Below are 24,341 nucleotides of genomic sequence, written 5' to 3'. Positions count from 1 at the left end.
CACTACACAAAACTGGCGCTAATAGCATAGTCACATCGGGAACACACACGGCTCAGATCTGTAAGCCCACGGTATTGGTGATAAGTTGAGAAAACTTCCCCAGATATCTGGTTCCTGGTTCACGCCAGATGAACACCCGGCGAGAATCACTGTTCAGACTATACCTGGACTCGTCCCTGAAAATAACCTGGGACCACTGTTCCAATGACAATGTACAATGTTCTTGACATCAGGCTTTACAGGCTCTCCTGTGACCAGGGGTCAGTGCAATGCAATGCTGCAAAACGCCACTGTTTCCTGCGCATGTACCCCGACATCAATTGGGATATGATCACCATGCACACGTACACAGGCCGCACAACGGGTTGGCATACTCTGGATCAGGTGGTCGAGCAGCTGCTGGCATATAGCTTCCCTTTCTTGCACCAGTGCCTGTCGGAGCTCCTGAAGTGTCGTAGGGGTTTGAAGACGTGCAGCGATACGTCGACCGAGAGCATCCCAGACGTGTTCTGTAGAACAGGCAGGCCACGCCATTCGCCTGATATCTTCTGTTTCAGGGTACTCCTCCACGATGGCAGCTCGGTGAGGCCGTGCGTTATAATCCATCAGGAGGAAGGTGGGACCCACTGCACCTCTGAAAAGGCGGACACACTGGTGCAAAATGACGACCTGATACACATGACCTTTTACGGTTCCTCTGTCAAAGACATTCAGGGGTGTACGTGCACCAGTTATAATCCCACCCCACACCACCTTCTCAAAGGTCCCTTTAAGGACTTTAAGGGGTTGGTATCTGGTTCCTGGTTCACGCCAGATGAACACCCGGCGAGAATCACTGTTCAGACTATACCTGGACTCGTCCTTGAAAATAACCTGGGACCACTGTTCCAATGACAATGTACAATGTTCTTGACACCACGCTTTACAGGCTCTCCTGTGACCAGGGGTCAGTGCAATGCACCTTGCAGGTCTCCGGGCGAGTAAACCATGTCTGTTTAGTCGTCTGTAGACCGTGTGTCTGGAGACAACTGTTCCAGTGACTGCGGTAAGATCCCGAGCAAGGCTACCTGCAGTACTCCTTGACCGTCTGCGGGCACTGATGGTGAGATATCGGTCTTCTTGTTGTGTCATAGACTATGAACGTCCCGTACTGTAGCGCCTGGACATGTTTCCTATCTGCTGGAATCGTTGCCATAATCTTGAGATAACACTTTGTGGCACACGGAGGGCCCGGGCTACGACCTGCTGTGTTTGACCAGCCTCCAGTCGCCCTGGTATTCTACCCCTCACAACGTCGTCAATATGTGTTCTTTGGGCCATTTTCAACACATAGTTACCATTAGAACGTCTGAAAACGTCTGCACACTTACTCGCTGCACCGTACTCTGACATGCACCAACACACCTCTGAGTATATGGACCGCTGCCAGCGCCACCATGCTGCGACCGCAGGTCAAATGCACCGCATGGTCATACCCTGAGGTAATTTAAACCTGCAAACCGCCCACCAGAGTGTTATTTCACCATGTATCAGCATTATCCTTAATTTATGAACATGAGTGTAGTAAGATTTGAAGTATATTGCGAACATCTCAGTAAATGCTATAACTTGACTAAACTGAAAAGGAGAATCCCATTGTGTGCCCACGTCTTAAGGCGCCTCTCCCAATAAATACTTCGTTGAGCGAAAACATTATGACCAGATATTGCAGAGGCTGCTGGTCCACCTTCGGAACGCAATGCAGCAGCAATTCTGTGTCGCACGACAAGCAGTGGTAGGGTTTTCCAGAAGCATGTGGCACAAGATATCTAAACACAGGTCACGCAATTCCCGTAAATAGCTGGCCTGAGACTTGTGGACGCGAAGCTTTCGACCGATAGCGTCCCAAATGTGTTCCAGCGGGTTAAGTTGAAGTGAATTTGGTAGCTAAGATACCAGCCTGAGTTCACTATCATGCTTCACAAACTACTGTACCACGATGTAGCATTGTGATGCGGACAATTAACCTGCTGGAAAGTGCCATCCCCATTGGGAAAGACTGGCTGGTTCAAATGGCTCTGAGCACTATGGGACTTAACTTCTAAGGTCATCAGTCCCCTAGAACTTAGAACTACTTAAACCTAACTAACCTAAGGACATCACATACATCCATGCCCGAGGCAGGATTCGAACCTGCGACCGTAGCGGCCGCGCGGTGCCAGACTGTAGCGCCTTTAACCGCTAGGCCACCACGGCCGGCGGGAAAGACTGGAATCATGAACAGATGCAGGTGGCCCATATTGACGTTCACTTATTTCACAGTTGGGCCAACCACCTTGTCGCAGTGGTAACACAGGTTTCCGCCAGATCACCGAAGTTAAGTGCTGTCGGGCTTCGCAAGAACTTGGATGGGTCGCTGTCTGGGTCAGCCAAGTGCTGTTGGCAAGCGAGATGCTCTCAGCCCTTGTGAGGCCAGTTGAGGAGCTGCTTGACTGAGAAGTAGCGTCACCGGTCACGAAAACTGACAACAGCCGGGAAAGCGGTGTGCGGACCACATGCCCTTCTGTATTCGCATCTGGTGACGCCTAAGCGCTGAGGATGACACGGCGGCCGGTCGGTACAGTTGGGCCTTCAAGGCCTTAACGGTGTCTTTTATTCAACTTTTGTGTGTGCCTTAGATTACTACCACAGGTCGCATGAAAGCATCTGTACACAACCAATGGCCTGGTGTGAAACGAAAAACGTGATTCATCCTACTAGGGGACACGTGTACATTGATCCACAGTCTAATTTCGATTATCGCTTGCCCACTGGTAACTGCCGATGTCGTTGGGTTTGCATGGAACAAGCAGGAATCGCCTGCTGCGGAGCCCTATGTCCAGCAGTGTCACTTGCAGCTGCACTGACTCCGTCGTTGAATTTGTCATAAACAGTTGCCTATCCTTTTTTACCAGATCGGGCAAGCCTTCGACATCCACATTCTGCAATGAGTCATGGGCGTTCAACACCTTGCCGCCTACCCCTTGTGGTCCACCGCGCATCAACCGCGTTCCACCGATACGATAGTAGCACTCAAATAGCCGACCAGCTTCGCAGTTCCCGAGGTGTTCGCTTCCAGGCATCGGGCCATAATAATATGTCCTTTGTAGAACTTGCCTACGTCACTGTATTTCCCCATTTGCGGCCCATTTCCTCGCCGATTAAAAATACACTTTCTCCCGGGTGAAAACATACTTTTTCCCTGTTAACTGACAGTATATTTTCTCTCTGAACTGTAGAACTTATCAATCTTATACATATACACTACTGGCCATTAAAATTGCTGCACCAAGAAGAAATGCAGATGATGAACGGGTATTCATTGGACAAATATATTGTACTAGAACTGACATGTGATTACATTTTCATGCAGTTTGGGTGCATAGATCCTGAGAAATCAGTATTCAGAAAACCACCTCTCGCCGTAATAACGGCCTTGATACGCCTGGACATTGAGTCAAACAGAGCTTGGATGGCGTGTACAGGTACAGCTGCCCATGCAGCTTGAACACGATACCACAGTTCATCGAGAGTAGTGACTGGCGAATTGTGACGAGCCAGTTGCTCGGCCACCATTGACCAGACGTTTCCAATTGGCGAGAGATCTGGAGAATGTGCTGGCCATGGCAGCAGTCGAACATTTTCTGTATCCAGAAAGGCCCGTACAGGACCTGCAACGTGCGGTCGTGCATTATCCTGCTGAAATGTAGGATTTCGCAGGGATCGAATGAAGGGTAGAGCCACTGGTCGTAACACATCTGAAATGTAACGTCCACTGTTCAAAGTGCCGTCAATACGAACAAGAGGTGACCGAGAGGTGTAACCAATGGTACTCCATACCATCACGCCGAGTGATAAGCCAGTATGGCGATGACGGATACACGCTTCCAATGCGCGTTCACCGCGATGTCGCCAAACACGGATACGACCATCATGATGCTGTAAACAGAACCTGGATACATCCGAAAAAATGACGTTTTGCCATTCGTGCACCCAGGTTCGTCGTCGAGTGCACCATCGCAGGCACTACTGTCTGTGATGCAGCGTCAAGGGTAACCGCAGCCACGGTCTCCGAGCTGATAGTCCATGCTGCTGCATACATCGTCGAACTGTTCGTGCAGATGGTTGTTGTCTTGCAAACGTCCCCATCTGTTGACTCAGGGATTGAGACGTGGCTGCACGATCCGTTACAGCCATGCGGATAAGATGCCTGGCATCTCGACTGCTAGTTATACGAGGCCGTTGGGATCCAGCACGGCGTTCCTTATTACCCTCCTGAACCCACAGATTCCATATTCTGCTGACAGTCATTGGATCTCGACCAACACGAGCAGCAATGTCGCGATACGATAAACCGCAATCGCGATAGGCTACAATCCGACCTTTATCAAAGTCGGAAACGTGATGGTACGCATTTCTCCTCCTTACACGAGGCATCACAACAACGTTTCACCAGGCAACGCCGATCAAATGCTGTTTGTGTATGAGAAATCGGTTGGAAACTTACCTCATGGCAGCACGTTGTAGGTGTCCACTACCGGCGCCAATCTTGTGTGAATGCTTTGAAAAGCTAATCATTTACATATCACGGCATCTTCTTCCTGTCGGTTAAATTTCGCGTCTGTAGCACGTCATCTTCGTGGTGTAGCAATTTTTATGGCCAGTAGTATATACAGGGTATTACAAAAAGGTACGGCCAAACTTTCAGGAAACATTCCTCACACACAAAGAAAGAAAATATGTTATGTGGACATGTGTCCGGAAACGCTTACTTTCCATGTTAGAGCTCATTTTATTACTTCTCTTCAAATCACATTAATCATGGAATGGAAACACACAGCAACAGAACGTACCAGCGTGAGTTCAAACATTTTGTTACAGGAAATGTTCAAAATGTCTTCCGTTAGCGAGGATACATGCATCCACCCTCCGTCGCATAGAATCCCTGATGCGCTGATGCAGCCCTGGAGAATGGCGTATTGTATCACAGCCGTCCACAATACGAGCACGAAGAGTCTCTACATTTGGTACCGGGGTTGAGTAGACAAGAGCTTTCAAATGCCCCCATGAATGAAAGTCAAGAGGGTTGAGATCAGGAGAGTGTGGAGGCCATGGAATTGGTCCGCCTTTACCAATCCATCGGTCACCGAATCTGTTGTTGAGAAGCGTACGAACACTTCTACTGAAATGTGCAGGAGCTCCATCGTGCATGAACCACATGTTATGTCGTACTTGTAAAGGCACATGTTCTAGCAGCACAGGTAGAGTATCCCGTATGAAATCATGATAACGTGCTCCATTGAGCGTAGGTGGAAGAACATGGGGCCCAATCAAGACATCACCAACAATGTCTGCCCAAACGTTCACAGAAAATCTGTGTTGATGACGTGATTGCACAATTGCGTGCGGATTCTCGTCAGCCCATACATGTTGATTGTGAAAATTTACAATTTGATCACGTTACTGACGAAACTAAAATGAGCTCTAACATGGAAATTAAGCGTTTCCGGACACATGTTTACATAACATCTTTTCTTTATTTGTGTGTGAGGAATTTTTCCTGAAAGATTGGCCGTACCTTTTTGCAACATCCTGTATATATAAATATATCTGTGTGTGTGTGTGTGTGTGTGTGTGTGTGTGTGTGTGTGTGGCAGCGAAGAAGGGGTACTGCCAAGGCAGCGACAGTCTAATTGTAGATCACATATCACTTTATTTTTATAGGTGGGACTTCGTTTAGATACAGTGTATTTTCTATGTCAACCTTTCTTCTTTTTTCAGAGAATAGTTTTAATCTCTGAAGAATGATTCTGAAAGCTGTACCACAAATCCATCTACCAATGCTGTCAACTAATCATTGGACCCAAACGCGATTGACAGCCGTGAAGCTCTTTAGATGTGGGAGAAGGTAGAGTTCAAGTCAGGGTTAAGTGTGGTCATTATGAGACTATTCCAACAAATCATACTTCAGATTTGTGTTTTGCTATTGCCACTGCACATTTTTGAACAGGTGCATTAATCTGATGAAATATCTTTTCTCCTTTTTCCATCTAGCGCTCTTTAAACGTATTTTTTCGTACACTTAGATCAGGAGACTTGCGTATTATTCACCAATTATTGTTTCACCCTTTTCTAGGCAGTCAGTATTCATCAATTATTTTACATCTCAGAAAACGCTGACCATTACTTCTCGAGCGATGCATTCGATTTACAGTGAGGTGAGAAAAGTCTTTCGATAGGAGCTGCAAATATACAGATGGCGACAGTATCGCGTACACAGGGTATAAAAGGGCAGTGCATTGGCGGAGCTGTCATGTGAACTCAGACGATTCAAGTGAAATGGTTTCCAATGTTACTATGGCCGCACGACGGAATTTAACAGACTTTGAGCCCTGAGTGGTAGCTGGAGCTAGATGTATGGAACATTCTATTTCGGAAATTGTTAGGGAATGCAGAATTCTGAGATCCTCAGTGTCAATAGTCTTCCGAGAATACCACATTTCAGGCATTACCTCTCACCACAGACAACGCAGAGGCCGACGGCCTTCAGTTAACGACCGAGGGCAGCTGCATGTGTATCAAGTTGTCAGTGGTAACCGACAAGCAACACTGCTTGGAATAACTGCAGAAATCAATGTGGGGCGTCCGACTAACGTATCTGTTAGGGCAGTGGGGCAAAATGTGGCGTTAATGGGCTATGGCAGCAGACGACCGATGCGAGTGCCTTTGGTAACAGCACGTCATCGCCTGCAGCGCCTCTCCTGGACCGTGACTTTATCGATTGGACCCTAGACGACTGGAAAACCGTGGCCTCGATGAGTCTCAATTTCAGTTGGTTAAGAGCTGATGGTATGGTTAGAGTGTGGCGCAGAACCCACGATGCCATGGACCCAAGATGCCAAGAAAACACATTCCGAACTGGTAGTAGCTCCATAACGGTGTGGGCTGCGGTTGCGTGGAATGGCAAGGGGCTTCTGGTCCGATTGAACTGACCATTAATTGGAAATGGTTACGTTCGTCTACTCGGAGACCATCTGCAGCCATTCATGGACTTCCTCTTTCTAAACAAAGATGAAATTTTTATGGATGACAATGCCCCATGTCACCGGGCCACAAGTGTTCTCGATTAGTTTGAAGAATTTTCTGGAAAATTCGAACGAATGATTTGGCCATCCAGATCGCCCGATATGAATACCATCGAACATTTATGTGATATAATCGAGAGGTCAGTTCGTATGCAAAATCCTGTACCGGCAATACCTTCGGAATTCTTAATGGCTATAGAGATAACATGGCTCAGTATTTCTGATGATCTGGTGAAACGTTTGAGTTCAGCTACTTATGCAATAAGGGTCATTGCAAATTTTGGTGATAAACATCTTAGTAAATTAGCTTACTACGCCTATTTTCACTCATTGCTTTCATATGGCATCATATTTTGGGGGAATTCATCACTGAGGAATAAAGTATTTATTGCACAAAAGCGTGTAATCAGAATAATAGCTGGAGTCCACCCAAGATCATCCTGCAGACATTTATTTAAGGATCTAGGGATATTCACAGTAGCTTCTCAGTATATATACTCTCTTATGAAATTTGTTATTAACAACCAAACCCAATTCAAAAGTAATAGCAGTGTGCATAACTACAATACTAGGAGAAAGGATGATCTTCACTATTCAAGATTAAATCTAACTTCGGCACAGAAAGGGGTGAATTATACTGGCACTAAAGTCTTTGGTCACTTACCAAATAGTATCAAAAGTCTGACAGATAACCAACAAGTATTTAAGAAGAAATTAAAAGAATTTCTGAATGACAAGTCCTTCTACTCCATAGAGGAATTTTTAGATATAAATTAAGAAAAAAAAGAAAAAATATTTAAAAAATAAAAAATAAAAAAATAAAAATAAAAATAAAGAAAAAATAAAGAAAAACAAAAAACACACACAAAAAATAAAGTTGTTATATTAACTTAAGTATGTTGTTAAATTAACCTAATTATGTCATGTATTAGAAAATTCGACTCGTTCCACATCATTACGAAATATCGTATTCATGATCCATGGAACTAGTATTAATCTAATCTAATCTAAATCTAATCTGCCGGGACTTCCAGCTACCTATTGAGTCCATGCCACGTCAAGGTACTGCACTATGTCGGGCAAAAGGAGTTCCGACACGATATTAGAAGATATCCGTGGTTCTTGTCACGTCAGTGTACTATGGCATTCCTACTGAACGCAGAATGTCTCTAAAGTTACATATTGTACTTCGATGGAAGTTTCCACATACACACAAAATTGTGAAAGTGTAAGAATATTTATGCATAAATTTAATAGTGGCGTGGAATTGTGAATAAACCTCATAAATTTTGATTCAAATGATTATAATTTCATCTAATACACGGTCGTTGCTATAATAAAGCATAGAATAGTCCAAGTGTGAACATGTAGAATAACGAATCACCGCAAAAGAAAGTTGAAACAATTTTACTAGGCGAGTATGTTACGAATTCGATGACCCTAGTAGTCGAATGAACTAATGGAAATCCGATTCTGAGACAGTCCTCGAAAACTGAGCAGTTCACTATGCAACGAACGTTAAATATGGCAACAGACAGATGCACATTAAAGATCTGGAAGAGCTGCAGGTGATACGCTGAGCTTCCAAATGCTAGCAAGAATCTTACCATGCATTTGTAAACTGTAATGTGAGAATGATAAACGGAAGGTGACTCAATGTAACGTTTGCGGGGCTTACTTATACAGACATTTCAACAATGGAACGTCAGTTATGACAATGAGACTGTAAGGACAACAAAGCATCAGTCCCCGAGAGGATAAAATCGCCGACCGGGCCGGAATCGAATATGGGCCCCTTCAATTAACAATCCGCCACGCTGAAGGCGCAGCTACCGCGGCGGACAACTTTATATGTTACTCATCCATGGTAGCGCATCTGAATTAGGACCACACTGACATGAAACCCTAGAATAGTCTCAGACTGAGTCATTCAAACGATCAGTTCGCAGCGAAATACGCGGTCGCGTTTAGCCCTACCGCTCGCCAAGTGTTTCACCTGAGACATACGTTATAAGGTCGTCAAGACCGCGCTACTTCCAGTGATCGATTGCCCCGTACACAAACATCTTTGCAATATGTCTAGCATTTAGAATGTGCAAAATAAGTGACTGTTTCGAAAGTTGTCAGTGATGGTAAAAAGGCCGAGAGGGCACGTCTGTGTCCCAGATCTCGGAAGCAAATGGGGTACTACGTTATTTCACTTCCAGTTGGTCTTGGTTCGTTCCGGATTTGTTCCTAGAAGTATTCTTTCACTGAATTTAGACGCGGGATACGTGTTGACCAGAAGTATCCACCTCCGGGCCAGTTTACCCCAGGTTCTCCATCATTCTCTGCGCAATCCGTGCTACTCGTACTAGAATTTGGCAAGATGTTGCTCACCGCACGTGATCAGTCGCCACTGAGGATGCGTACTCGTCATTTCTGCCGCACAGCTGCCAGAGTAAGTCCACTTCTCACACTGGGATCGGGTAGTTCTCAGAAACTTCAGAGGTATACCTCATGCTGTCTATTCCGAGTCTTCATCGTGACCCACGTGTCTCTCAGACATAAGCGGCTCCTACAACACCCGTTGACTAATATCTGAAATGACTACTCCTGCATATCGTGAAAGACTCAGGACAACTTAGGATCAGTTATAGCCAGATACAGAAAGCTCAAGAGAGCAGTTACTGAATCTAGACTATATGCCCGGCGGCTGATCCTCAGGGTCGATACATACAGATAACAAAGAAAATTGGCACAAGATGTCACTGAATAGCTGAGACACAGGCTCTGGTTCTGTATTCTGGAAGACTCTTTCGCTTCGCAACATACATAATCCTGAAATTATTTTTTGTGAGGAACAATATGCTTTTCGGAATTGTTTCTCGATGCTTGAGAAGTACTCGGGTAGCTCACTATTTGTCCACGAAAGGCAGGAACCCGAATTCGTGTCCTAGAGTGAGCTAGACGGCGCAGTTGTGTCACAATCATTCATTTACATTCGTCCTCCCGCTAAATAACTCAGCGTTTTTCCCTTGCGTTAGACTACAAGATCACACGAGTCCCATGACAGACAATCCCTCCGACGTGTAGCATACATCACTCCAAGCAAATGTTGCCTTTACTCTCTTATAAAGGATAGACACACCCTTGCTCGTCGACCTTCCCACATGTCGATCACGGGCGCTCGCCGTAAGCCGTCACTGTTAGTTCAACAATAAACAGCGTTCTGACACCATCTCTACGGTAGCTTCGTAACGGCAACAGTAACGCCAAAAACACCGAGAGGTACTTACAAGTGACGAAATACGCTATGACGCAATATCACTCAATTCGGCATCCACTTCTGAATTTCTTACTCATTTCTAGTACAATACACTGGAATATCTCCTTCATAATTACAGATCTTGCGGGGATAGGATTACGTGTACACTCAAACATATAACCATGGAAACAGCATTTCTAGTTTTGAGTTTGTGCTGCTGTGTCATGCCTTTTCAACTAACTCGGTGAGTAATATAAAGGTTTCCTCAAATTTATAATTTCTCTGTCTATTATACGCTTGTAGTTGAACAAAACTCGAGGTATAATTCCTGTAAGAAATAGCAAATACATGCAAGCTATGAATGAACAAACATTCGCGTGTATCATCATTTCCTTAGGACCTTTGTCCCATTTCAACACTAGGTTGGCCGAGTTACTGCGGATTAGGCGATTAGTGTCAGAGGGTGGCCAGATGCCCTTCCTGTCGCCACCCCGCACCCTATGGGACGGAAGCAGTGTATCCCAACTGTCTGCGTGTATTGTAAGCCATGAAATAGTGCGAACGTTTTCAAATTTCTGCGAGTCGTGTAACTGAGGCGGGACGTGGGAACCAACCCGGTATTCACGCAGGGGATGCGGAAAACCGCCTAAAAACCACATCCAGGCTCACCGGCACACCTCACTCGTCGTTCATCCACCGGCGGATTCGATCTGGGGCCGGCGCGCCTACCGGGGTCCAGGAGGCAGCGGAGCGCTCTCAGCTGACCTGGCTGGTACAGACCGACTATTTCTGTAAACTTCAAGATATGATCTCGAACATATACGCGTCCATCAACTTGGTGAGTTTGGTAGCATAGTAAACCGAAAGTAGAATTTTGTATACATAGCAAAAATCTGACGATAGACATAAAAAGTACATTCTATGACAGCTGCATACGCTTTGCCATGCTCGCTAATTTGATGGGATACTTGGTACTGACTACTATTTATTGACGTGCTTAAAGGTAAATTGTGCTCCAGTTTTATAAAGATATACTGTTTTTCATCTATAAATATTAAAGTGTACAGACGTATTATGTATACGGTACCATTTTCCAGAATGTCCACAGAAGACAGAATGGTCACAGGTTTGTTTAACCCCTGGAAGAGAGGGCTGCCAAAAGGTGACGGTGTGGTGTGGTTTGTCGAAAGCTCATGTGCTACGACCTATCTTCTTTGATGAAAATGTAAGAAGTGACACTTATCCAAACATGCTGAGACACTAATTGATGCCTCAAACTGAGCGCTTGGATGAGGGACTTCCAGACTGGTTTCAGCAGGATGGGGTCCCAGCCCATCTTGCTGCAGCTGTTAGAGATTGGCTGGGGCCGCAGCCCATCTTGCTGTAGCTGTTGGAGATTGGCTGATTGACAATTTTCTTCACTGAATTGGAAGAAGCGGTCATGAAGAGTGGTCCCCAAGTTAGCCAGACCTTTCTCCCTTTAATTTCTTTTTCTGGGGTATGCTGAAAGAGGAGTTTACTCGATGACGACTACAAATTTAAACCACCTGACAGGTCACATTATCAGTAAGTGTGCTACAATTGACGGCAATACAGACTGCTCCATCGAGTTCACTTTAATCTTACAAAGCGCATCAAATTATGCATTTAAAATCACGGAGCTCGTGTTTAAATGTTATTTATTAATATTAAAGTGAATAAAAGGAGCTTTGTTGTTATTTCTTACAATTCCCTGTGTTCTCAGACTGCTGATATAAAAGAGGGGAAATTATAGTTACAATCATGTATCCTCCACCGCACTCCGATAGGTGGAATGCGGTGTATAAATGTAGATACAGATATAAAAAGAGTAAACATTCATGGAAGGACAAGAGATTTCAGTCTGATTTACAAAGTGGGTTAAGGCACGGCACGAAAATATCTTGTATCCTCAGCGTGCCTGTAAACCTGTTAAGTGCTTACTGTCTGCTCAATGTATATAAGCACTTTCAGTTTTTCTGTAAATGTTTCGATTTGCTTAATATTTAGTTAATATCTTAAACGAATCAGAATGAGTAACCTTTGTGGTGTCACGGTACATATTCAGAGTTCACCGAGGGGTCCCTGGAAGAGATAGAGGGCGATAAGGAAAAGATACGAAAGACCAAAGTTGACCCGTCGTCCACTGGACGTGCTTAGGTAACTATGATCCGACGGTTGCTAGATAAAACCAGAAGTCCCTAATCAGCTTCCCGTTGAGAGCTAAGTAGCTACTTACTGGAACTTCGAAAATGTCCTTAGCAACAGCTTCCATGTTGTCAGAGGGATGTTTCCATTCCAGTGGCAGCTGTGTGAGCAATGGGAATTATTAAATCGGACGTAACAATCAACTAAAACAGACTTCGGTTGATATACCGAATTTTGACGAAGCACAGGATCAGCGAAACGAGAATAAGTGATTGTTACAACGAAGTTCATAATCGGCTCTGAGCACTATGGGACTTAACATCTGTGGTCATCAGTCCCCTAGAACTTAGAACTACTTAAACCTAACTAACCTAAGGACATCACAAACATCCATGCCCGAGGCAGGATTCGAACCTGCGACCGTAGCAGTCGCGCGGTTCCGGACTGAGCGCCTAGAACCGCTAGACCACCGCGGCCGGCGAAGTTCATAATTATGTGCATCTAAAAAGACAGTGCGCAAAGTTTCTTAGACGTAGCCGTCGAGTGACGAAGTTTCGCAACGGATGTAAATAAAACCTTGGTGGCGAAGAAATTGTTATTTTACAAGTCTGACGAAACTTCGTAAAGGAACAAACGTGAGACGCAAGATTCAGCAGCTGCAGTCGCTCTACGCGCAGATTTTGTCCAGAGAGATGCTTCCATGTTCACATGAGCTACACGAGTGTCCGACAAGAAAAGAATATCATTAGCGGAAAATTATTTCTAATCGTCGTTTAGATTGTACTAACAGACAGGAGAAAGTAGAAAAGACAACAGATTTTCGGTCTGAAATAGAAACCACAACTGAACCTGGCGATTACTACTACATTATACTGCTTAGCTGTTATGCCATCTCACTCCGGTTTCGTTACGAGAAAGGTTCTAAGCACTTTTGCTTTACCTAGAAGGGGGGAGCGGGTGTCTTTGCGATGTGTTTGCCAAATAGGTCGTACATAGGGAAACTTTCACTGCATTACGAAAACGAAGAGCGGTACAGGAGCCAAAAGAAGTCCTAAGCAGAGTACAATGCGTGGTAATCTGGACTTCAAATGAAGCACAAGATAGCGATACTATGGGACAAAACAATGAATAACAATATTGATGCTTTCCAATAGCATGAGTCAAGTAATGCCTTCAGAACATTAATATTACTGGCAGTTCAGATACAAAATGTGTAATTTGTAAGGAAATTTGGAAATTTGTGGTAAGGTCTCATGGGACCAAACTGCTTAGGTCATCGGTCCCTAAGCTTACACACTATTTAATCTAACTTAAACTAAATTACGCTGAGGACGACACACAAACCCATGCCCGAGGGAGGACTCGAACCTCCGACGGGGGCAGCCGCGCGAACCGTGACAAGACGCCCTAGACCGCGCACCTGCCCCGTGCGGCAATTTGTAAGGTTTCGTACGCTTAGAGACCACTATCTGGTGTTCGCTGGTATGTGAACACGTGTATCACTGTCTGCGTATCGCATTTGACAGTTGTACTGCCTTGATGCAAAGTAAGTCAGACTGCTAACAATATTAAAGAACTATTACTCGTGCTGTATCTGTGCGAGATTGTATCCGTATACTGGGGCAAGTTTTATCAAAATCGCTCAGCTCATTAGCAGTGGACGAGCAGTTTACTACTGATGTGTTTTAGTGATGCCTTGAGAGGTATTAAAGAAGTAGCTACCGCACAGCCTCACGAAAACTGTCCTTCACAAATGTTTTGATAATCGGAAGGACCGAACACAGGCGTACCTTGACTCACGTGAGTACTATTTTGAAGGAGACAGTCGCTAACTGGTGCACAAATTTGCGGCATTGATTATTTTCTTTTGTCGTATCTCCTAAACCTCTTGTTTTGAAGAAATAGCTCATCAGTACTGTGCTCAGTCTCGATTTTTTTGTACCGCTGTACCAGCTGTGCCCGGTACACGCTGCAATGCCTCTTTTCCTTTCCACGTAAGTACACACATAAAAAGCAGACACATTTACATGTTCAAAATCAATTAGAGACAATGATTCTTTGTGCAATAAAATAAATCTGAAAAAAATTAAGCAAGTGCTTTTGGACAACGATATTTCTTTTGCGAAAAAACGTTTTAGGCTGACCCATTCGTGAGCATGCACATACAGGGTGTTAGAGTGTAAGTGCAGATTTTTTATTGGTGGCTGAATAACATTACATCAGTATTTACCTCATCAGGAATAGCTATTAGGAGTACTATGTTTTTAGGCCGGTTAGTATCTCCAAGTGTGTGTGGCAAGAGCAATCAGTTAATGCTTATTTGCCCCAGGGAAGCAGGTCAAGTGTTGAAGTGTGGATGCATGGACGCAAAACGGTTAGTCTTTATTTAAAGGTGTAGTCCTCTTGGTTGTGCAGTTACAGCAGTTACAACTGTGCAAAAAACATCAGGTTACGTGCCATACGACGTGCCTGCGGAAACAGTGTTACACACAGAGAAAAAACAACTAACACACTAGAGTGGGTGCTTAGTGCGGCGCCAATGATCAAAATATCTGCACTTATGTCCCCAACATCCTGTGTAATTGACCATGTGAAACGTTTGGATTTTCCAGATTTAATCCACACACTTGAAGCGATTAGCCTTGTGCCTTGTTGATGGTCACTGAGGATACAACGGATAACTGACGTCGTTTGAAATCAAATAGATGCCGAAGTAAATGCTGAGAATACGTGGAATCAACACATCTTCTCCCTTCGACTCGCCATTGAGAACTGTCGTTTTGGTAACTTTTGGCATGAGATATTTCATAGCGAGCCTGGTTCCATTGAACAGTCCTGTCACGACTTCAGATCCCAAAACCCTTAGCTATAGGTATGGTAGCGGTGTCTTGCTGCCCCACAGTTAATTTTTCGCAGTAGTGAGTGAGACTTGTACAAAATTTATTAGAAATTCCTTCACTGTATAGCGCTTCCCCTCCCCCCCCCCCCTTTTCCCACCCCCTACCTGCCGGCCGTTGTGGCCGAGCGGTGCTAGGCACTTCAGTCCGGAACCGCGCTGCTGCTACGGTCGCAGGTTCGAATCCTGCCTCGGGCATGGATGTGTGTGATGTCCTTAGGTTAGTTAGGTTTAAGTAGATCTAAGTCTAGGGGCTGGTGACTCCATATGTTAAGTCCCATAGTGCTTAGAGCCATTTGAACCATTTGGAACTCCCAATTACCCATAATTCTAGAGTGATCGTGACGGTCATCAGTGTGGATTTGGTGTTAATATCGGCCGTTATATATTTTCGAATGTTACTTCTTTTCACCTCCACCTACACACTCCCAAGAATAGTTGGGACGTATTACCCCCACGATATTTTTACGCAAATAATGAGTCATGCACGTGTACATCATACTCTGTAACTAGAGGAGAGTACTTCTGGTACCACTAACTAACCCTCCCCCTCCTTTCCTGTTCCACTCGTGAATGGCGCGTGGGAAGACTGATTGTCGGTAAGCCTCTGTATTAGCTCCACTTTCTCGTATTTTCTCGTCGTTGTCATTTAGCGAAATGTATGTGGGACGGAGAAATACGTTGTACGACTCTCCCGGGAAAGTATTCTCTCGAAATTTCAATGGTAAATTTCTCCGTGATACGCAATGCATCTCTTGCAATGCCTGCCATAGAATTTTGTTGAACATCTCTGTAACATTTTCGCGTCGGCTAAAGGATGCTGTGTCGAAAAGCGCCGCTCTTCCTTGGGTCTTCTCCATCTCCTCTGTCAGTCCTACCTGGTAAGGATCCCAGATTCGTTAAGAAGAACCAAGAATCTGTCAAATAAGCGTCTTGTAAACTATTTCCTTTGTGGGCTACATTCCCTTAAGATTCTACCTATGAATCTCAGAGTGGCATCTGCTTTCCTCCTATTTGTTTTATGTGGTCATTATACATAAGGTCATTCTGGATAGTTACTTCTAGGTATTTTACGGTAGATATTGTTTCCAGCAACTTGTCAAATGGTTCAAATGGCTCTGAGGTCATCAGTCTCCCAAAACTTAGAACTACTTAAACCTAACTATCCTAAGGACATCACACACACCCAAGCCCGAGACAGGATTCGAACCTGCGACCGTAGCGGTCGCGCGGTTCTAGACTGTAGCGCCTAGAACCGCTCGGCCACCCCGGCCGGCAGCATATTGTCATCAGTGGTCTAGTTGTACAGTAGTGGGTTGCTTTTCCTCTGTACGCGCAGTACGTTACATTTATTTACGTTCAGGGTCGACAGCTAAAGCCTGCACATCCACCAACCATCTGCTGGTCATTCTGCAAATTGATACTGTGACGTTGCACTTTCTTATAGACAGTCGCATCATCTGCGAACAGTCTTAAGGAGCATGCGACAGTCTCTGTTAGGTGATTTCTATACATTGTAAACTGTAACGGTCCTATCAGGCATCCTTGGGCTGTTCTGGAAATTACCTTTACATCTGACGATTTTTTTAAAATAAGAGCCACAAGTTGACGTCTCTCTGCAAGGAAATCTTGCATCCAGTCGCAAATCTGGTCCGATACTTGGCAAGCTCATAGTTTTTTGACTAAATGGCAGTACGGGACGGTGTCAAATGCCCTCCCGAAGTCATGGATCACGACATCAACCTGAGGGCCGCAGTTTACAGCGCTAGGAGTCTCATGGAGGAATAGAACGGGCTGAGCCTCGCAAGCTCTCTGTTTGTGGACTCCATCATGATTTTTATAGAGGAGATATTCTTTCTGCAAAAGTGTCATTGGCTTATAATTATGTGCATCTATTCTACGACTCTTCTAGAAAACGGGAATCACCTGCGCTTTTTTGCTGTCGCTAGGAAGTCTTCATTCCTCCAGCGATCTACAATAAACTGCTGTTATAAGGGGAGCATAATTTTTGTAGAATCTTACAGGTACCTCATCTGGTCCTGAGGTCTTTTCACTGCCAAACGACTGTGGTCGCTTTTCTATTCCGCCATGATTTTCTCAATACCTGCCACTTCTACGATCTTCCGCGGTGAAACAATTTTGAAAGACCGAACTCAGTATTTCGACCATGTCTCTGTTAGCTTCCAATTCGGTGCCAGTAAGGTCACTGAGTGAATGAATAGATTTCAGTTCGCTTTCTGATTTTGCGTGCCGCGCTTGGTAGCCTTGCAGTCTCAAGCGCCTTGGTTCAAATGGCTCTGAGCACTATGAGACTTAACTTCTGATGTCATCAGTCCCCTAGAACTTAGAACTACTTAAACCTAACTAACCTAAGTACATCACACACATCCATGCTCGAGGCAGGATTCGAACCTGAGACCGTAGCGGTCGAGCGGTTCCAGACTGTAGTGCCTAGAACTGCTCGGCCACTCCCGCCGGCTTATTAGCTATTCTTCTTGTGTTTCTGCCATACGAAATTTCATTATCACAGAACTAGGAAACGAGCATCTGTTTCCTTGATGTTATCTTTTGGATGGTGTTGCCAAATGTTGACTGTTTTTAGATACTTTAATGGTTCAAATGGCTCTAAGCACTATGGGACTTAACATCTGAGGTCATCACTCCCCTAGACTTAGAACTACTTAAACCTAACTAACCTAAGGACATCACACACATCCATGCCCGAGGCAGGATTCGAACCTGCGACCATAGCAGCAGCGCGGTTCCGGACTAAAGCGCCTAGAACCGCCGGCTATTAGATACTGTTGAACGTGTTTTTGTGATATGAGAGACCAAACTGTGTGTGTGTGTGTGTGTGTGTGTGTGTGTGTGTGTGTGTGTATGTTTTAAAGTATCTTTAGGTGATTATGCAAATGACAATTTCCTGTCACTTCCTAGCGTAATACAAGTTTGTTCACCGCCTCTGATCTTTCTTTCTACGGTGATCAGAAAGAAATTGAGAAATTGTGAGTTGTTGCTTTATGCTGCAAAAGAAAAAGAGCGCTAACAAACGTTTATTTCGTTCTATTAACTTGTAGAAGATGATTTACATTCTTGCTTAAAGTTTCCATAAATCGCCCCGAATTTGTTGTGGCACCCTTATGCAAGGAATCTACAAGCGAATGCCGAAAGAAAATAAACCTCGGTGAATCTCGGTGACGGGTCATTTACAGTTTTCTTCTCATTGAACAGATTTGAGTGGCATCGTTCCATAACAATTTGTCTCCTTCCACCTCGCGAAGTTGCGAAAGATTCGCGGAATGGACAACAAGCAGCGCTGTCGACTCGTTGTTGCGCTGCGATTGTAGGGATTTCCGGCGTCGGTGCGCTAAATGTTGTCGCCATCGTCACGCACTGGGGAGCAAGCAGTGCGACTTGTACGAATCAACAAACCGCGACTTCCTCCTTGCAGCATAGTTAAACGACGCACCCATCTAAGACTGGGACTCGCACCGAGTGCAGCATCCACGAAAGCAATGCGTAAACGGTCGAGTATGGAAATGAGGAATACGCTTTCAGTAGTGTGAAGTCTCTCGCGATACACCGTCTTAATTTCACAACATTGTCAGACATTCTGTAAACGCAACCTGTCGGGCAACAACTGAGTAACCGATAATTCTGCACCAATGGCATAATGAAACTGTCCGAATTACATGAAGACAGAAATAGCAACAGACACTACTTTCTGGCTTGTTAGTACTTATGTTTGCTACGACCCAACATGTTTGGCTCCTGCTGTATTACGTGATTTATTCTGTTATGAAAATTTAAATGAGTGTACTCAGGCGTTCCGTGAAACATTCTGGAACAGAGAATTATTCTGGTAGTGTTATAACCTCGAAATGTAGCTAGCTTATATATCTGGTGCTAGACAAAAATCGGGAAATTACGAATTCTAATTATTTCTCTAGCACTCGCTTTCACTGAATTATGTAGATGGTGTATGGCTGTAACTAAGAGAGATCATTCACTAGCATTCTAGGCGTAGTGCATAGAAATAACGCCTGTCCGATACCCATCCGGATCACATAATTCCTGCTTTAGTAACTGCAAGGTTACTGCGTGCTGTTCTGACGTCTAAACATAAGAAATTAATTCGCAACTAAGCTTGTTCGATATTTCCCCCCTTTTCAATCATGATTTTGGAACACAGCACGTACTTGCATGAAAATATCAATCAGGGAAGACGGTTTAGCGTAAATGAATAACTTTCTCTCTCATGTAGAGCCAAGTCGAATATCAGCGCTTCACACATTAAATTTGACCCAAGCAGAAATCAAACGCCAACATGATCTCTGCTTCTTTGTGAAAATGCTTGTAAGCAATCGTCTTTTGTAGTGCTGTCTTTTTAAATTTAGAAATATATTTTACATGGCTGCTACAAGAGCCATTTGTGGTTCTAAAACTGAATAGATACAAAAAGTATTACAATGTTCTTTTGATATGCAACGATTACTACCAGCCCATAGCGCACATAATAACGTCAATAATGTACAAATCTGTATATTTACACTTTAATGGGCGGTTTCCTAAGTCTATTCGGTTTTGTAACTCCTTAATTTAGCTAAAAGAACCAGGTGGATGAAATAAACGCACAAAATCAGAAAAAAAGGTTATGGTCCTACCTTGCACGATTGTAAATGTGAATGAACTGGTACTGACCTTAAAATTTTCCTTTTGGAATATACTAAAAACCGTAAAACCGCTGCGTGATAGACCGAAGCACGCGTCAAATCAAATAAACCATCTGAATCCTAACCTTTTCCAACATTTTAAGAACCATAAAAACTGCTCTGTGACAGAGTTTTCTTCTTTGTGTGTTTCCACCACTGCACCATTCTGTCCTGTTGGTACGATTATATTAATTTACGCCTCAATCAGTTTGATTATTTATTTAGTATCCATCCCGCGCTTACACGATATTTCATTAGTTGTTTTTGACGAGGTTTCTGCAGTTTCATCTGATTCGACGCGCGCTTTAGTCTACCACAGAGCTGTTTTATGGTTTTTAATATGGCGGAAAAGGAAAATGTTTCAGGGGGTTTATCTGATTTGACGCGTGCTTCAGACCGGGTTTCTTTAATATGTTGCGAAACGAAAATTTTAAGTTCAATAACAGTTTCTCATTCACATTCAAAATCGTTCAGGCTAGAAGCATACTCTAATTTTTATTTATTTTGTTATCGCTATGAATAATCTAAAGATGTCCCACGAAGTCGGAACGAGTAGTTAATAAAACGCTGAGTTACAAGCAAGACTGTTTTAACCCACATATACTACATATGGCTGCTGTAACAGAGGATCTTAGTGGAGTGAAATCAGTTGCGAACACTGCTGTTCGTATGTGTTACAGCAAGAGCAATATTTTCATCGCAACTACGAAAAGGTATTTCTAAATCAAAACACCAATGTTATTAAGATAAACGTCGCGTCATGTTAGTGTACACCTGCAGTCTTACCAAGAAGCCAGTCCTTGAAGGCAAATGACCTTTTGTTTCTGCAGTATGCAAAATACTGCAGCGGACATTTATGGATGTGCATTTCCCAGTAACCACTTCGCCAAGTGCTGCATACGCTGGTCTTAAATGTGTTCGCAGGTCATCACCGAGTACAACAGCAATTACTACAGGGTATTCCACAATTGATGTTACACAGTTCCAGAGGTTGTAGAAGGGACTAGGTAGATCGAGTTTTACATAGGAACCAATGTCCGGAAACGTCATCCGACTATGCTATATAGCGTCGAAGTTACAGGCGCCGCCAACTGTAAATGTATTTATGTAAAGGGTGTTTCTGTGATGACGTTACAAACTTTCTAGCATGATGTAGAGGTATAAATGTATAAATTTGAGGTAAGGGTACCTCTACAGGAAATGAACGAGTAGAATTTTTGAAAGTTATAAGTGAAAACCGTTCTGATACCTCTGACAGTGGAATACTCGTACTGGTAGTGTTGTTGCTAAGATTATAGGTAGACTACCTCCAGAGGTGAAAAACATGGACCAAAATAAGGAAAAATGCCCTGTATACATGGGCCCTAAAATGCACAAATTAAGAACTATGAGCACTTTTTCAATAGGTAGATGGGTTTGACAGTAGCGAAGATGAAAAAGTGCTCATAGCTCTCAGGGATTCAGTTTAGACCCCATGTTTGCTGGATATTTTTTCCTTGTTTTGGTCCATAATATCACCTCAACCCTACAATTTCAGCAACAATGGTACCAGAACATGTATCAGAACGGCGTTCGCCTATAACTTTCTACATCTACATCTACATGGTTACTCTGCAAATCACATTTAAATGCCTGGCAGAGTGTTCATCGAACCATCTTCACAATTCTCTATTATTCCAATCTCGTATAGGGAGCGGAAAGAACGAGCACTTATATCTTTCCATACGAGCTCTGATTTCCCTTATTTTATCGTGGTCATCGTTTCTCCCCATGAAGGTCGGCGTCAAACAAATATTTTCGCATTCGGAGGAGAAAGTTTGTGGTTGGAAATTCGTGAGAAGATTTCGTCGCAACGAAAAACGCCTTTGTTTTAATGATGTCCAGGCCAAACCCTATATCATTTCAGTGACACTCTCTCCCATATTTCGCGATAATACAAAACGTGGTGCCCTTCTTTGAACTTTTTCGATGTACTCCGTCAGTCCTACCTGGTAAGGATCCCACACCGCGCAGCAATATTCTAAAAGAGGACGGACAAGCGTAGTGTCGGCAGTCTCCTTAGTAGGTCTCTTACATTTTCTAAGTGTCCTGCCAATAAACGTAGTCTTTGGTTAGCCTTCCTCACAATATTTTCTATGTGTTTCTTCCAATTTAAGTTTTTCGTAATTTTAATTCCTAGGTATTTAGTTGAATTTACGGCCTTTAGATTTGACTGATTTATCGTGTAACCGAAGTTTAACGAATTCCTTTTAGCACTCATGTGGTTTATCTCACACTTTTCGTTATTTAGGGTCAACTACCAATTTTCACAGCATTCAGATAACTTCTCTAAATCGTTTTGCAATTTGTTTTGATCTCCTGATGACTTTAGCAGTCGATAAACGACAGCGTCATCTGCAAACAACTTAAGACGGCTACTCAGATTGTCTCCCATATCGTTAATATAGATAAGGAACAGCAAAGGGCCTATAATACTACCTGGGGGAACGCCAGAAATCATTTCTGTTTTACTCGATGACTTTCCATCAGTTACTACGAACTGTGACCCCTCTGACAGGAAATCACAAATCCATTCATATAACTAAGACGATATTCCATAAATACGCAATTTCACTACAAGCCGCTTGTGTGGTACAGTGTCAAAAGCCTTCCAGAAATCCAGAAATACGGAATCGAAACCCACTGTTAATAGCACTGAGCACTTCATACGAATAAAGAGCTAGTTGTGTGTCACAAGAAAGATGTTTTCTAAATCCATATTGACTGTGTGTCAATAGACCGTTTTCTTCGCGGTAATTCATAATATTCGAACACAATATATGTTCCAAAATCGTCCTGCATATCGCCCGCATCTCGTGGTCGTGCGGTAGCGTTCTCGCTTCCCACGCCCGGGTTCCCGGGTTCGATTCCCGGCGGGGTCAGGGATTTTCTCTGCCTCGTGATGGCTGGGTGTTGTGTGCTGTCCTTAGGTTAGTTAGGTTTAAGTAGTTCTAAGTTCTAGGGGACTGATGACCATAGATGTTAAGTCCCATAGTGCTCAGAGCCATTTGAACCATTTCGTCCTGCATATCGACGTTAATGATATGGGCCTGTAATTGGCTCTGAGCACTAAGGGACTTAACTTCTGACGTCATCAGTCCCCTAGACTTAGAAACTACTTAAACCTAAATAACCGAAGGACATCACACACATCCATGCCCGAGGCAGGATTCAAACCTGCGACCGTAGGGGTCGCGCGGTTCCAGACTGTAGCGCCTAGAGCAGCTCGGTCACTCTGGCCGGCTTGGGCCTGTAATTATGTCGATTACTGCTATTACCTTTCCTGAATATTGGTGTGGCCTGTACAACTTTCGAATCTTCGACACGTTCGTTTGGGGTACAGGGACCCTTACCTCAAATTGATACGTTTATCCCTCTCCGCCATCTTAGAAAGTCTGTAACATCATCACGGAAACAGCCCGTTTATATATGATTTACAGGCGGCGGTGCCTATAACTTTGACGCTCTCTACGTTTCCGGGCATCGGTTCCTATGTGACATTTGATCTACTAAGTCGCTCTGAAACCTCTAGAAGTGTGTAACACGTATTTTGAAACACCTTGTATGTCAGTCGTAGATGCACTCTGGAGGAAAACTGGTCTGTACGCTCTATCGTTTACGGTGGACAAAGATAAGAAAGCAGCGGTCAGTTGTAGCACTGGTGACGTACGAAGTTCTCGCACTCGCACGGGGTATCTGTGAAACACTAGACAGCTACTGCCAACGGGCGAGACGGAGTTGGGCGGAAACATCGCAGACGCGCGACAACAGCAGTAGGTGGCCGAGGAAGCCGCGCCGGCGACTCACCGAGTAGCTGGAGACGGCCAGCGGCAGCAGCACCAGCGGGCACAGCAGCAACACCAGCGACCGCCAGCGCGCCACCAGCCCTCGCACCGGGAACTTCATGCTGCTGTGCTGGGCCGCCGCCGCCGCCTCGCGCCTTATAACCGCGCGCCCCCACCACCGCCCACAGCTGCCGCCGGCGACGCCGCACACCTACCGTCTTCACTAGTCTACCCTATCCGATCAAAAGTATCCGGACGTCGCGGAAATGACCACTAGATTTCGCGAGAGGTGGACCCGCCAGTATACCAGGAGCGTTCAGCACGTAATAAACGAACACCGTCCAATCAGGCCCTGAAAGCCCAACGGAACCGACCGGCCGTCATGTCATCCTA

The 24,341-nt window shown here is 44.4% G+C and overlaps 1 protein-coding gene across 1 annotated transcript in view; it reads right to left on the bottom strand.

Moving 5' to 3' along the window:
• LOC126418846 (protein I'm not dead yet-like) overlaps positions 1 to 24,090 on the bottom strand; it is a 262,743-nt gene extending 238,653 nt beyond the window's left edge. The window contains exon 1 of the mRNA XM_050085833.1: positions 23,971 to 24,090. Within this exon, the coding sequence (XP_049941790.1) occupies positions 23,971 to 24,069 (99 nt within the window). The 5' untranslated portion in view covers positions 24,070 to 24,090. The remainder of the gene's footprint in view (positions 1 to 23,970) is intronic.
• Between the last annotated feature and the right edge of the window lie 251 nt (positions 24,091 to 24,341).

This window comes from Schistocerca serialis, chromosome 9 (genome assembly GCF_023864345.2).
Source record: "Schistocerca serialis cubense isolate TAMUIC-IGC-003099 chromosome 9, iqSchSeri2.2, whole genome shotgun sequence".
In the NCBI taxonomy this organism is placed as follows: Eukaryota; Metazoa; Arthropoda; class Insecta; order Orthoptera; family Acrididae; genus Schistocerca; species Schistocerca serialis.
This window is presented reverse-complemented; position numbering and strand designations above follow the sequence as displayed.